This window comes from Myxocyprinus asiaticus, chromosome 41 (assembly GCF_019703515.2).
Source record: "Myxocyprinus asiaticus isolate MX2 ecotype Aquarium Trade chromosome 41, UBuf_Myxa_2, whole genome shotgun sequence".
In the NCBI taxonomy this organism is placed as follows: domain Eukaryota; kingdom Metazoa; phylum Chordata; class Actinopteri; order Cypriniformes; family Catostomidae; genus Myxocyprinus; species Myxocyprinus asiaticus.
The window spans coordinates 21091083-21107321 of NC_059384.1; the positions used below are offsets into that span (position 1 = coordinate 21091083).

Genomic DNA, 16239 nt, shown 5'->3' on the forward strand with positions numbered 1-16239 from the left:
AACTAGTTTGGAAACACTTTTTGTTGAGAAAAATGGCATTAACGCAAACAATTTAGTGTCACATGACAGAATCACATCTGACCTCAAAACAAACAGTATAGCGGAGGTGTACACTTGGATTGATGTGGAGACTCGAGTTTTCCTCAGTTTCATTAAAGACAACGTCTCTTGATGGAAGTTTTTCCAGACTTTTTATGGACTGCGTTCGCAAAGATTACGCCGTCTTTTGCCAAATGCCCGGTAAATATAACCCATTTTATATTAATCCCGTGCAATTGATATGCTGGTAAAAAAAAAAAGTGAATGTGCACTGTCACTCCCAATCGGGCTAATCAGCCGAGGAGAGGGATAAATGCAGCTGGATGCAGCAGTCCGGGAGAGAGAGAGCCACACGCAGCTGCCATGTGTGCATTTGTGTTTGTGTCTTTTTGTTCAAGTTTACATGAAATATAACTTTGACTGTTCAGCCGGTTCCCGCCTCCTCCTTGCCCATTTTAAACCTTGTTACAATGTGATATTTGGCTTTAAAGTAATTCGTAATTTGCGAGTGAAAATTACTCGGTGCGAATGAGGAAAATTATTTGGGAGAGTGACATTTGACCTGATCATGAAACTTATGATCCTAAATAACATCAGAGTAAAAACACCTAACCATATATGCAAATCACATTTAACAGTAACATTTGCATTTTGTCACTGATTTCAAAGTAACAGAAAAGTGTTCTGAAAAGCTTTTTCATATGTTGAACTTCTCCGTTGCGTTAGTTTAGTATTTTTAGCGCTGTTGCTTTAAAGGGGTGAATGGATAGGCACATCTGACAGCGTGCTATACTTTATGTGCTGTTATAATGACTCTGAACACTGCAGTCAGACCGATGATGCTTTAAATTGCAGTAGAATATGTTGAGTGGTGTCATCTGGATGTTGCACAATGACAATATTACTAATCTAACAAGTATACTTTTGAATGCGGACTTGGAGTGAGGATACAGACCTGCGAATGTGAATCCAAGCGCTTTTAGTGCATCATTCTGTGTCCGGGATGGGCATAAGTGGACTCTCTGTTGGTGCGTGTCATTGGTGCGTGTCTCACATGAGGACTCTGACAGTTTTGTGCAATAAGAGGTAATAATTAATTAGCCTATTTGTTTAATATGTGTTACCTTTATTTTATATCTGTTAGTAGTTATTAGTTAAGGTGTCCACTGTGCTGCTTTGTCATTTAGCAAGTAAGGAATAATTGACGACGGACTGTTGAATTATTGAAAAAAATAAGCATTCATTTTCAATAATTCAACGGGCCAGAATTAATTATTCCACTTATACCACGGGACCACACATTAAGACAGCGTTCAGGGTTTTATATCGAGACATCATCTGGTTTTCATCCGTAAAATGCTCTTGTGAGTGGAACTACTTTCTTCCGCCACGGATTCAGCGTATTGATTTGATACAGCCCAAGCCTCCGTTGCTAGTTCGAAGAAGTCACTTTAGAACTAGCAAGGATTGCGATGCTTGCACTGCTTTACTGAAGCACTCACTGAAGTAACAAGGTAGTGTGTTTGTGTGTGTGTGCGCATGAGCGAAAGTGAGAGAAAGAAAACAGAGAGATCATGCGTTGGATTACCTGTGTTTGGGCTCTCGTCAGCAGAAACATCGCTTCAAATCGGCAAGATGTAAAGTTAAGTATATTTTTCAATGTCACCATTCTTGTATATAGCTTTCCTGTTGCTACACAACTATTTTATTAAAGCTGCACTATGTAATATTTTTTGGTTAAAGAATTAACAAATTGCCATTATTGACTGAGTACATAAACAATCAGTGTTCAAAACAATGTTCTTACCTTACCCCGATTCACTAAAGTAAGCCTATATAAATTATTTGTATTTTGAACTGTCGGGTTCATTTTGGCGCGAAATCTCTGGCTTCTGACATACATCCTTGCGTCATTACCTCATGTCCATGAACAGGAAAGAAGAGCCGGCTGTCTCGTTCCCATGTAAACAGTAGATGGCGGTAATGTTTTAGTTTGTGAGTAGCCGTTAAAAAGAAGAAAGAAACTACAGTTCAGTCAGTTACACTCACACAGTTCAGGACATCATCACAACAATCTGGATGGATGTTTATCCGTTATCCATTTGGCGAAGTTGTTTACCTAATTAAATGCTTGGATATGTTGTCTGGTCGGGTTGTTGAAGTATGAATCGGTTGTTTAAGTAAGTATGCTTGTATGAATCGAACAATACTCATGTGTTAACCGACCAAGATGTATCTACAGTATGTTGTCGGGGGAAGTTACTGTGACATGTTCACTAATATTTATGACTTCTGATATTGAATGTTAACTGTTATATTGCATTTTTAAGCATATAATTTTCATGTTTAATGATATTTTATCCCCATCATTATTGAATCCTTATTTAATGTTTTTAGTTTACTGTGTTATTGTGTGCATTCATAGACATACTATTTTAGTATTACGGTTCACTTGCATTATCAACTGAGGCTGTACAATATAATATAACAATAATAAGTCTTCCATTGAACCTGTATCAGCCATATCACGAGTTTCACATCTTAAATTGCTAAGTGTAGTACAACACAAACATTAATAGTAGATAAAACACTTGAAAATTCATATTAAAATATACTAGCAATGATTAAGGTGGCTGAGTCCCCTGTCTTTTTTTTTTTATCATCCCCTTTTTCTCCCAATCTGGAATTCCCTCATGTGGAGGCTCATGGTACTCTCCGCGATCCACGCACAACTTACCACGCGCCCTATTGAGAGCGAGAACCACTAATCGCGACCACGAGGAGGTTATCCCATGTGACTCTACCCTCACTAGCAACCGGGCCAATTTGGTTGCTTAGGAGACCTTGCTGGAGTCACTCAGCACACCCTGGCCGACTCCAGGGGTGGTAGTCAGCATGAATACTCACTGAGCTACCCAGGACCCAAGTCCCCTGTTCTTTATGTAAATGCACTTTGAGTGTAGTCTCAGAAAAGCGCTATGAGTGTAAAATTAATTAATTCAAAATTTGTGAATACTGGTGTTGCTTATCTTAATCAAAGCAAGTAATATTTCAGTTTTAAATGTTTAATCGTATAACATAATATCAACATGAAAATAGCACATTATGACTTCGGCTCTGAATATCTCCAGTCATGATCACACAGACAAAGCTCAAATCATGAGATTCATCTGCCAGAAGAGCAGTGCCAGAACAAGACTCACGTTTAGTGTTCTCCCTCAAATTAATTGGAATTTTAAGTTTCAACCACAGAGTAACATCTCTGTTAGCTTTGTGCAGCTTTAAGTCGAGGGAGTCAATTGACATCAAGGCTCTGTGCCCAGCTCTCGAGTATGTGTATGTATGTTTGTGCGTCTGTGTGCGTGAGAGGGGGAGGCAGAGCGTGATGGTGATGGTGCTTTCCACAGATAAAGTTGTTTTGAATTTTATAGAAATTGTTGTATTGACAGTTTACACTAAGGGTCTGTTTGTTTGTCGTGACACAAGTCTCTATATGTGTGTGTGTGTGTGTGTGTGCACGTGCGTGCGCGTATGTCAGCGTGTGTGAGATGAGAGAGAGAGAGCTCTGTTTAATGGTCGCGAATCGAGTCTCTATGTGTGTGTGTGTGTGTGTGTTTGTATTCACGTGTATCAGCGTGTGTCACTATGAGACAAGAGTGAAAGAGAGCGCGAGGGCACTGTTCAACTGAAATTGAAATACATTTTGGATATTATAGACATTGTTTGTCATTCTTATCTGATTTACTTAGCCAATGTCTTTGTTTTATGTGGTTATTTTGCTTTGAAAGCCTGTACAGCTATATGAAATGTTGGGCCTCATGTGCTCAGATAGGAGAAAAAGGTAGGTCTACACACAGTCATAAAGCCTAACTGAGGCCTGTAAGAACACTCAAAGCATGATAGACATGAAAACAGTGCCAACATCAAATAAAAGGGAGTCCAAACAGACCACAGATCCCATCAAGCCTTGCTCACTTTACACGTAGGTGTGAAATTCTGAAGGATCGAACACTCAACTCCTATTGGATGAAATGCACGACAGAATGCGTCCCTCAACCATGATGTCATCGAGAGTATAAATCCTCGGAGATTCCTCCTAAGCCTTGCTTCCAGCGACAGTATTCGCCACGTCTAGTTGCAGCCCTGCTGCTCCCAGGTGTAGCCTCGCTGTCCAAGGAAGTAATGTATGTACCTGAACTTTGGCCATACAATCTCCATCTTGCTGGACGAGCCGAGATTCTCCGTGTTCCACCGAGCACACTAATGGATCCAAAGGAGACCACTGAGCAATCCGCGTCTCATCCTTTTGCCTGCAGAAGTGAAGAAAGAAGATTTCACTTCCTTCTTCAAACGAGTCGACTTCGCTGATTTCTCCGCCAACCCGCTGAGAATCAGCCGCCGTACTGCCCGCTGACAGACCGAGGAAACGCCCTCCCATCATCTCCCGAGCTTCGAGGAACCGAGTCGGAGTCAAATGACGGATGAACACACATTCTACCCACATCCTCATGCAACTCATGTAAGAGGTTTACATCTGGGCAGAGATAGATTATTATAGTGTGTTATTCTTGTGTATCAAGGTTATTGCTTGTACAGTTTACAGACAACCAAGTCCGCTCATTGCTGCTAATAATACTCAAGGTATTACTGTAACTCACTGTTACCACGAATTACATTTGCTGTGTTGTCATCCAACTACGTTGGGCTGTTTGTGCATTTCCACCATCGCGGGTGAGACTGGCACACTGAGTTTATCCATTAAAGAACCAACACCGCGGCGGATGGATTACGAGCCGTTCACTGCGTCCCTGAGTGATAAAAGTAACGGTTACCATCCCTCCCACAATCGCTAAACTGGCTTCGGTGCCATCACCCTGTTCTCTCTCTCTCGTACTAACCGCACACACACATGACCCCTCACAAACATACCCGCACACACATTTGGCAAACAGATAACTTGGCACTAGTGCCCAGCTTTGTCCCTAAGTTATAGTACCAGCGGAGACACGTGTTAAACGGGCAGGCGCCATTAACCAGTCTCTCCACCCACATTCTCGGCCACATTTTCTGGCTGCAAACCTCGTGTGACGCACTCTCCACGAGAGCCACGGCCGCAATTTTGTGCACTCCTTCTCTCCTCACACACACACACACACACACACACACACACACACACACACACACACACACACACACACACACACACCTCTACCCTCCTCTTATGTATTATAGGCTTATCTGTTACCATATCTAATCATGTTACTGTTTAGTTTGTAGTTGGAAGTCGGAAGTTTATCGACTGCATTGTATTGATTATTAATATTACTGCATCAATAAACATTGTTATACTTTAAAGAGAAGTGTTTTGGTATTGTTCTGCATGCACCTGTGCCAAGGGCTGGCAGGGGATGTCAGTGCTCGGATTCAAGCCTTCATTGTTCACCTTTTGAATGGCGATGTTCTCCGGACGTTGACTCACCTAAGAGAACAATCCTATATTGAGACTGCTATACTGTCTGGTTATTAGTCCCTGATTCCAGGGTGGTGCCCCGGCAATATTAATTTTTTATTAATATTCTATTTATACCTCAGTTGATAATTGATAGTTATTTTTGATGATTGTTGATTTGATGGATTAATAATCTGATGTTGATTCTAATCAATGTTCTATTGATTTTAATAATTAATCATTATCTTTGATCTTTGCTAATAACCAAACCCACTCCTGAACGAAGCCCCTACAGAAAAAACAAACAATTTGGCAAATTTATATGAAACCGTTATGCGGTCAAGACCTGGAACTTTTTCATAGCCGTTGAAAAATAATCACACGCCTTAGAACGTTTGTCAGCCAATCATAATCAAGCATTCAACAGACCCATGGTATAAGACCTATATGTTATCTTTCAGATTTCTGTAGCAATTCTTAATTACATTTTTCAGCACCTGCTCATGCATAAGTTGTGTTGTGCCACAGTAACATTACATTTTATTTTTTCTTTAACTTTGTCTGTGCTCCTAAATGTTTGATCATGTCCCTAAAAATGTTTACTTGGAGGAAAAAAAACAAAAACAAAAAACAATTATTAGTGTAGAGCCCTGCTAACATCTCTGATCACTCAAATAGACAGTGTTGTTTGTATTGCACTTTTTGCATTACAGGCAATGGTATTCATTAATGATACCTCATATTGTGTGGCTTGTAGAGGAGAGGTGTGCTAATACTTTAAGCTAACAATTTTAGCCACAGACTTACAATGAATGAGGGACCTGAAGCATATCTATATCTCTTATGACATGGACCAGTAATCAACCACCTAGCAAACTCCCAGAACACCATAGCAGCCACATAGCAACACCATGTCACTCGACCCAAGGAGCAATGGCTGCGAGGTATGCTCAGGCAAGCACCACTCATATTTTTCAATTGTTTTTCCAATTGAGTGTCTGCTATTATAAAACCTCTGGAATTAGCAAAGCTCAATTCAGGTATTTAAATAAATTGTGTGTAATCAAAATACTGTACTTTCCAGTTTGGGGGGTTGAATAAGCATTAATAGACTTCCTTTTACGATGGCTGTTTGACTTGAATGGATTCCAGTAATATCAAAGGTATTTTACCAAGCACACAATATCCCTAGACTACATATGAAGGAAAATGTCAGTTTAAATTAGTGCCCGACTGATATATCGGTCAGCCGATATTATCGGCCGATATTAGCCTTTCACCGATATATCGGTATCGGCGTATATGTTTACCGATATGCGCCGATATGAAAACTATTTTTCAGAACATATAATGCAGAAAACAATGCTTTAGAATTGGTGTCATAGCGTAGTTTGTCCAGCAGAGCGTGCTCCGACTCCATTGTTTACAGAGCTGACTCTGAGCTGACGGTGGCTCTGCAGACAGGGTGAAGTTGAGCTGCGTGTCTTCACGGTAAGTTGCTAACTAGTTTGTGAAATACATACTGGAAAGTTAATAAACAATGACCCCATAATTTTCCCTTTTCAATATAACTAATATAACATTAACCCTGTCCCTGACAACCATGTCACTCATGTCTGTTTGCTGTTAGCCAGCTGTAGTTTGTCAGTGCAGTAAGTAACGTAACAGATTGGAAGGTAAACATCACGGCATCTTTTTGCTGCTCAGCAGACAGCAGTGCGGTGGATTGTGTCTGTTGAGTGTTGATTTTATGCTTTGTTATTACCTAGTTGGCGAGACACAATGCTGGAAAGTAAAATAAACAAGATCTGTCTTTTACTCTCCGTGACAATGAGCTTATAGCTAACTAGCTAATCATGTAGCTACTTTCATTGTTGTCAGCTGAGTGGAAGCTAATGTGTAAACATGTTTTGTTCAGGATTCACAGTTTGATACCCCCTTCAACCGAACAATTCCAGTCATTGCATTTATAAAATGTAATATTTAAAAGTCTGGTTTTCCACATTGAAAGTTTCCCCAGAACTTGTATAGCAGAATACGGTGTAATAACGCTGCCGCTGTTTATCTTGACTTGGCAGTATTAATATAGTCAGCATATGACTGATACTAAACAGTAATACTGATGTTTATTTAGCTATTTATTTTATTTTTATTTATTCTTTATTTTAATGGTCAGCATTTGACTGATACTAAACAGTACTGATGTTTATTTAGCTATTTATTTTATTTTTATTTATTCTTTATATTAATGGTCAGCATTTGACTGATACTAAACAGTAATACTGATGTTTATTTAGCTATTTATTTTATTTTTATTTATTCTTTATTTTAATGGTCAGCATATGACTGATACTAAACAGTAATACTGATGTTTATTTAGCTATTTATTTTATTTTTATTTATTCTTTATTTTAATGGTCAGCATTTGACTGATACTAAACAGTACTGATGTTTTTTAGCTATTTATTTTATTTTTATTTATTCTTTATATTAATAGTCAGCATTTGACTGATACTAAACAGTACTGATGTTTATTTAGCTATTTATTTTATTTTTATTTATTCTTTATTTTAATGGTCAGCAATTGACTGATTCTAAACATACAGTACTGATGTTTATTTAGCTATTTATTGTATTTTTATTTATTCTTTATTTTCTCAGTGTTCATTTCTACAATTTGTTGACAATGTATAATAATAATGTCAAATATTCTTTGATAAAAATATTTAAGAAAGCAGTCTTCTGAGTACCTTTGCATAGTCATATCGGTGCAAAATCCACATAGAAAAGGTCTGTTTTCATTCCAGCTCAAAAATTAACTATATCGGCCACCATATAGGTAATCAGTGAATTTTCCCTCTCTAAAATCGGTATCAGTCTCAAACATTTCATATCGGTCGGGCTCTAGTTTAAATCATTCATATTCAACCACAGAAACTGAGAAAACCCTCTTAAAAGCGACATTTGTTTCTACAGGTCTGAAAAAAAAAGCAAATTGTAAGCCTATAAAACTGCATTTTCAGTTTCTGCTTTAAAATACATCCTGCGAGTGTGAATGATGTTTCCTTTAAAAGGAAAGTGGACTGCTGTGCCCTACACATGAGGCCTTGTTTACAGGCTAAACAGGCCCATTTGCCTCTTTTGAGGCAGTTTGAGGCTGTACAAACACAGTTAGAGCAGTGTGTGATGCTGCGGCTGTGTGGCATAAAGCGTAGCGGAGGGGAGGGTGAAGGAGGGGTGAGAGGTGACGCGGCAGATGCCGACCGGTGCTCTGTTAGCTTTGCATCACATTGCTCAGCATTACATAACCCAGAGCTCAGTACATCACAAACAATCTCCATCACAGGCCAGTCAGAGTCATTGCAAATTCACATACAAGTCCAATTAGTACAGAGTCTCTTCTGTTGAAAACTACACAGACTTTGATACATGGCAAAAAATTCAAGGAAATTCTTTGTCCTAGTCTAGGTCAAAACAAACTCCCAAGTACTATAGAAAAACTGATTAATTTACATTACAAAATGAATAATGTTTAAAGTTACTTCAGCATTCATGTATTTGTCATCTTATGTATGCTATCATTTAAAAACAACATTTTAAGTAAGCTTATTACTACCTACTAATTGCAACAAATTAGCCATATGATGGTTAAAAAAATATGTTATATAATATGAATTTAATTAACAAGTAATTTGCTTTATTAATCGACTGAATTCAAACATTTGTTCCATTAAGTTCATGTTAAAACATTAAGCTTAATTTCTCTCATATCAGAAAGGATAAGATATATATGAACTGAAAGCAATCACTTGTAGAAGGGTATAATGATATAATCTGGTATAATATTTCCCCCCCAAAAATTCAATCTAACAATTCATTCAATCTAAAAAGTAATTAAAAGCACAACATGCTAACAAGCACTGCACCTGAAACCAAACCCTGCAACTCATGTTTTGGTATCAGAGGTACACAAGTAACTCCAAAATCACAAAGCGTAAATAAATAGTAATAAATGCTAATACAAATCTACATGATATAAAATGTACATGCTTATAAATGAGACAGACACAAAATAGCTGAAAATAAATAATAATTTACATCTGAAATATGCGCACTATGCCTGATCAAAGGCTATAGATTATGGAATCGAAGGGGAGGTTAACAGTTTTGTTAATTACCGATATATAATCTCAAAATGACAAATATCGTCCAACATCTCTCAGTACAGTATCAGTCTAAAAATCAGTTTAAGATTGGACATTTTGAGTGCACAAGAAAAATATGGGGGTAATACTCAACTGTAGTGGATGTTTATCAGAAGTAGATTTATCAGAAAGGCCTGATGGACTATTTTCAAAATAAGTAAATATTTTAATTAGAGTTTAAATGAAGTGTTTTCTTACCTTGTTCTTTAATTTGACGAATCTGTTTGACGGTTTCCTTCAGGATTGCACATTTGTCAGGCTTGACATTAAAGTTGTCAATGTCATTAAAGTTTGCGAAGATCAGCTCGGCAAGCTCCTCTATGTATTTATTTTCATGCTCCCGATTACGTTTCTCAGTGCTTCGTTTGGGACTGTAGAGAGAAACAGAAAATTGAGAGGAGAAAGTTCAGTGTGCAATGTGCAACTGAAGTAAAACCCAACAAACCAAATTTATATATGAAGCTGGAGCTGAATGGACTATGATTATGATCTAGGCAACAGGACGAAAATATAACAACTTGTCAGTCAGAACTATACATGATTTAAGCAAAAATGCAATGGGAAAATTCATGGCTAGAATGTCTAAATATCCCATTTTTTATTTGTATTTATTATATTGGGAAAGATGCATGGTAAAATAAAAGTACATTAAAATACTGAAAAAATTGGCATAGATGGTGCTTTATGGCATTAGGGTCAAGACTCCAAAACATCTACAACCCTTGGAAGCAAAACCAAGAGCAAGACCTTGTTTTCTCCATTGTATATAACCTTAAAAAAGAAACACTTTCTCCCAGCTCGGTCTATGCAATCTCTAACAGGTTGCATTTTCAATTTGCTGCTTTGCATCTTCAGCAGTTTAATCTGACGCATGCATGGAAAATGATGTCGATAAAGAGGGCATGCATAGCGCTTTCCTATGAATGAATTATACAGACTGATATTTCCTGACTCAGTGGAAAAGGGCTTTATATAGAAATGTGTATTATCCACTGGTGGGAGGTCTGTTCAAGATTATTGCGGTGCAATGATTCATAAGGTAGACAAAGAGAAATTTACACCAGCATACATACAAATTTAAACAAGTGTACTGCAAAGAATGCTGTTTCAGAGTTCACTGTAGCTTGCTCAATTAGACAAAAGCACTTAATGAAACTGTGTTATTGTTGGATGGTTAGTGCATTAGATCCACTGTACTTCAGTGTTGGTTTATCTGACTAATTGTTTGTCTCATGTTGATGTACCTTGGGCCCAGGAGGTCGGAGGGACATTCCTTGCGCTTCTGAGCCTCTGACCTGGCAGGGTCAGATGAGTTTTCCCCGACAGCACTCATCCTCAATGCATTTCACCTGTTGGAGAGAACGTCAACAAAATTTTTCACATTGATGCATTTGGTAGATGCTTATTCTGGGAGAATTTTCCCATTTAGTTTAAGCTTGTATTTCATGGCAACATTTAAATGGGCAGTTCGATATGAAATATGCTATGTTCTTGAGTACCTCCTGAAAAGGTTAAATGACAACTATTTTTCTTGAGTTGAGAATGATTTTAGTTTACGAAATTGAACTTTGAAGTGCTGCTCCATTACTCCATCTTTCCATTCGATACAAGACTATTTAACAGTTAAACGATCTTGAAGTTCAGCATCCTAAAGGTCATATAAATATGAGTGAATGCACAGCATATGCCTGATGATTTTCAAACAAGCCAAACAGCTCTTCTGGGAGAAATGCTTGTAGAATCAATTAGTCATTTAGGTACTTACAGTTCGAGAAATGTGTGGGATTTTTAAAGACTCTTCTAAATTTTGGGGCATTATTTTCTTTAGTTTTGCTGTGGTTCAAATTCAACCCTTCAAATTCCTTAGTAGTTAATACAGCCTTAAATGACTCTTTACAACTAAATGAAATATTTTATTACTAATTAGAGATAATTAAAAGCGAGAAGGCTTAGAGGTTGTGTTCTGAGGTCACATATTGAGGATGTGGGTTGACGCTGGGAGGTGTAAGAAGGCCTGCGAAATGAAAATGAGAAAAAAATGGAACGAAAAAGGATTCAATTATATTGTACAGCAATGAGGGTCCCCTGAGAGCGGGTGAGATAGAGAGAGGGCAGAGAATTGAAAGAAAAAGTTGAAGTAACACGAAAGTGAGATTGAGAGAGGCATGAGAAGAAAAAAAAAAGAGTGCGCATAAGAGGTCAGAGAAAGAGAGAACACAATGTACTATGTGCAATATACTGTACAGCACAAAAAGACACATGCTAATTTTTTAATAGTAAGCCCCAACAAACAGACAACAAGTACAGCCATTCATCACTCATACTACAATATGTACTTTCACTTTTCATTCACATTTGTGTGTCCTATAGATTCCCGTTTGACATGAAAACTGGGAATTCCCATGAGAGTGAGAAAACTAGCACATTTCATCATCCAGATCCGTTCTTGATATGATGAAAGAGAGAGAGAAATGTGTCCTATCACTAGGGGAAAATGAACTATTATCAATTATTAAAAGAGTACTGGCTTCTTCATAATGGTGTGCAGCATTAAGGTCGCCCACGTGACCATAATGGACTCGATAAAGACATCGCTGTGTGACTTGAAGAGGTTAGGAACTGTATCCCCTGTGTGAGTCAGTCTTGAACTGATCTAAGCTGACCTCTGCAAGGATGGACAGCAAATAGTTCACTCAATCAACTTTTATAACTCTGTTAAAGAACATACCAAATGTGGAATAAAATTTGAAATATGTTTCTGGAAATTTCTTTAGTAATTTCTCTACTAATCTACTGTATAAATTATGGTGACTGCTATTTAGTGATAGACGGCGAAGTGTGAATTATATTTCCCCCAATGTCGTGTATGTCTCACTTGCTATCATGAAATTATATTATATATTAAAGCACTAAGCCACTCAAGGCTTTGCATTACAGTGATTTACCATGAGTAAGGGGTGTTCATACAGTAAGTATAATGTAAACTTCACCAATGTTCAATTGGCCGTGCATTTACTGACTGAGCACTGCGCTGCACTTACTGATTGCACTGCATCATTTTATTTCTGTATTCTTTGCCTTTACCCTTTTATTCCTTTTAATAGTTTTTAAATTTTTATTATTTATTTAATTACTTTTTAGGGCTGTAAATCGGTAATTTTTTTTAATATAATTAATTACATGGTATGCCAATTAATCGCAATTAATCGCATATATACATTTTTCTGAAAAAGCCCCTCAAATAACAATAATTCAATATATAATGATGAAATAATTATAAATAGTTATCTTTAACTAATTCAAATAATATATATATATCATATTCAGATAATTAAAATGCATTAAATTACGTGGCACAGGAGTTAAGCATTGATAGGACAATTCAAAAAGTGGCTTTAGAACCCAAATGTACCAGTCATTGGCCTACAGTTCACAGCAATCCATTTTGCAACTGAATTTGTCAATCAGTCCAAGATTTATTATGAGGGCTTGTTTAAGGACCCGTCAATGTACACCTGCATCAGACAGACGCTTTTGGAGCGTCTCACTTTGGTTGCGTCGCTTCAAAAAACATACCATTTTTAGGTTGCTGTATCAAGTTAAACATAGTTTAATATAGGGGGCCTGGGTAGCTCAGCGAGTCAAGACGCTGACTACCACCCCTGGAGTCGCAAGTACGAATCCAGGGCGTGCTGAGTGACTCCAGCCAGGTCTCCTAAGCAACCGAATTGGCCTGGTTGCTACGGAGGGTAGAGTCACATGGGGTAACCTCCTTCGGGGTCGCTATAATGTGGTTCGCTCTCGGTGGGGCACGTGGTGAGTTGTGCGTGGATGCCGCGGAGAAGAGCGTGAAGCCTCCACAAGCGCTAGGTCTCCGCGGTAACACACTCAACAAGCCAAGTGATGCGCGGATTGACGGTCTCAGACGTGGAGGCAACTGAGATATATCTTCTGCCACCCGGATTGAGGTGAGTCACTACACCACCACGAGGACCTAGAGCGCATTGGGAATTGGGCATTCCAAATTGGGGAGAAAAGGGGAGGAAAAAAAAACAGTTTAATACTTAGAAAAACGTCTTGAGATCCCCAAGTACGTATTTGCGCTCCATCAAGCTGTGTTTTGAATGAAAGAATGCGCCCTCATGTATTGCTGTCTGCCGAAGGGTTGGTTTGTTCTGTATTAGCTGCACATTGCCTGTACAGCTGAAGTTTCGCTTATTGCCCCTGGAGAAACCAGGTAGTACTTCAAGCTTGAATTGCTCAGGAATCTTCCTTATTACTGTCTGGGGACACGATTAATTGCGTTTATTTTTTTAACGTGTTATTTTTTTATATAATTAATCAATTAATTATTTTGCCACATTATATATCTCATTAGACAGACTGCAACTATTGTACTTGCCAAGCAATGAAGCAACTTGCCAAATTAATAAAGAAAGGGCAGAAATGTGTATTTTACAACAGATTTGAACACAACTCTTCCAATCAGAATTTAGGGTCTGGGCAATCTATTTATAAATATACTGTATACTTCATCAGCCTTTGAAAACACTATGTCGACTGACCCTATTATTCGATAGGCTACACTGCTAAACAATACAAGTTATATGTTTAATGTAATATTTGGTCAATTTGCATATTAAAAAAGAAAAAAGAAAATGTACAATGTTGGATCCCAGAGAAGTTGTGCTGAAATTCTTGAGGAAAGAGTTGAGCTATTAACTTAATGGAGAACGTTTTCAAGGGTTTGCAGCCTCTGGAGTAAAACTGTTAAAAATTGCATGCAATGTTCCAATAAAAACATTACATAAAAAGCATATATGTGGGCTAATTGTCTCAATTTGAAAATGGCAAACCTATTTAATAAAGGTGGAATTACGATAATAGTCAGTTCTAATTTAGGCATGATCTGCTCAAATGCATTTTTACATTATTTACCTTTCGAAATTTTCCATATTCGAAAGGTGCCAAATGCAGGCATGGGGGGAAAAAGGAAATGGAAATGTGCAAACCAATATATTACGTCAACGGCAAACAGGCAATTCGGAGTGTTGATGAGACCTGTTGTGAGTTGGAATTCAGTGCTAATATAAAACATCAGAAAGCAGAGGTTAATGAAAACACCATCCATCCCCTCTGAGAGTTCTTTCAGGGCTTGATCTGCAGTGTTTGAGAAGCAGGCGGAGAGACACCTGGGCCAGCACATGAGGCCTACACATGAAGCCTGCACATTGGGCAGCGATCAGGCCAAGCTGACGCACACACATTTATTATATAAAGCTTTGCAGCCTCACTGTAGGCTGGCTGGGGGAGTCAGAGCCGGAGTGAATGGAGCACTGCTATTGAATCCCAGCTGGATTGCAGTGCCCTACTTAATGACAAGGTGGCCTATCAAACAGCTCTGGTGGCCAGACCAACACTACTCTATGGTAGACTTACACTGGACCAAAGACAACTAGGGCTGGGTGTGATATATGCTACATAAATTATATCTCCTTTTTTCTGCCTTTTGATAATTTTCAATATACAAATCGATATTTATGTATTTGCTCTCAAATGGCTTTCAGGAAAATGATGGATGGACCTTGATTTTGAACAAACAGCCAATGTTGTCAAGTAGATTTAAAATGTTTAAAGCAAGAACTAAAATACAGTTAAAACCTAGTTAAAATAATCAATGCATGTTTTCTATAGTTTTAAAATAATGTTTTTGAAACTAGTCCGATGACAAGATTATTAGAACACTTAAATGGCAAAATAAAATAAGAAATTGCAATGTTCACGATGTTGCTTAATTTGACATTGTCCGCAAAATCACTGCCAATATATCATGACTTTTTCATATTTCAGCCAGCCCTACAGCTATCCAAACAAAAAGGCAAAAATGATTCATGCTGATTGTGTTAATCAAAGTCCAAGAGACATTAATCAGTGGGACATCTGAATCGTAACATTACATAACACCTTCTGTCAATCATGGGGCCCTTTTGTCCATCTTGGTGACAACCGGCTTCTCGTGACACAGCCTAGAAGATTTTCCGTGTCCCCTTAGACAGCACACACCACTGGAATCGCGAATGTAATAACGCAAGGTCATCGTTTGCATGACTGTTAGCTTTACACCAATCCAATAATGGCAATGCTATACTACCCCTGTGGTGGTAGCATAAACCATGGCTTGAGATTAAAGGAAGCATTGCCTTCCTTACACAAAACCACATAAATATCAACAACAAATGCATCCAGCTGTCAGGTGCACCATCTTTCTCCACACCAAGACAACAGATCCACTTAAACCTCTATAGCCGTACTATTTATAACTAGCTCTCTCTATCGCATGACACTTAATTGAATCAACTGTTAATACCGGACTCTGAGGCTGCAAGGGACTTTGCACAGGAAGATACGAATTTCGGTCTAAAACCACCACCAGCATGGAAGATCACCATAATGAGAGGGTCGAGAGTGAGACATATATCTGGTATTCTTAATCTTTTGCGCTTTGGTGCCCTCCATCTGTTTTAAAGCCTATTCAACAAATCTGAC

The 16239-nt window shown here is 38.2% G+C and overlaps 1 protein-coding gene across 11 annotated transcripts in view; it reads right to left on the bottom strand.

Annotated features, from left to right (window-relative positions):
* Positions 1–16239, bottom strand: part of LOC127432196 (nuclear receptor coactivator 2-like) — a 138860-nt gene that overhangs the window by 60371 nt on the left and 62250 nt on the right. For all 11 annotated transcript variants that reach the window (XM_051683070.1, XM_051683076.1, XM_051683068.1 and 8 more), the window contains exons 3-4: positions 10938–11042; positions 9892–10064 (exon numbers count right to left, since the gene is read on the bottom strand). In XM_051683070.1, coding sequence (XP_051539030.1) covers positions 9892–10064; positions 10938–11026 — 262 coding nt within the window. In that variant the 5' untranslated portion in view covers positions 11027–11042. The remainder of the gene's footprint in view (positions 1–9891; positions 10065–10937; positions 11043–16239) is intronic.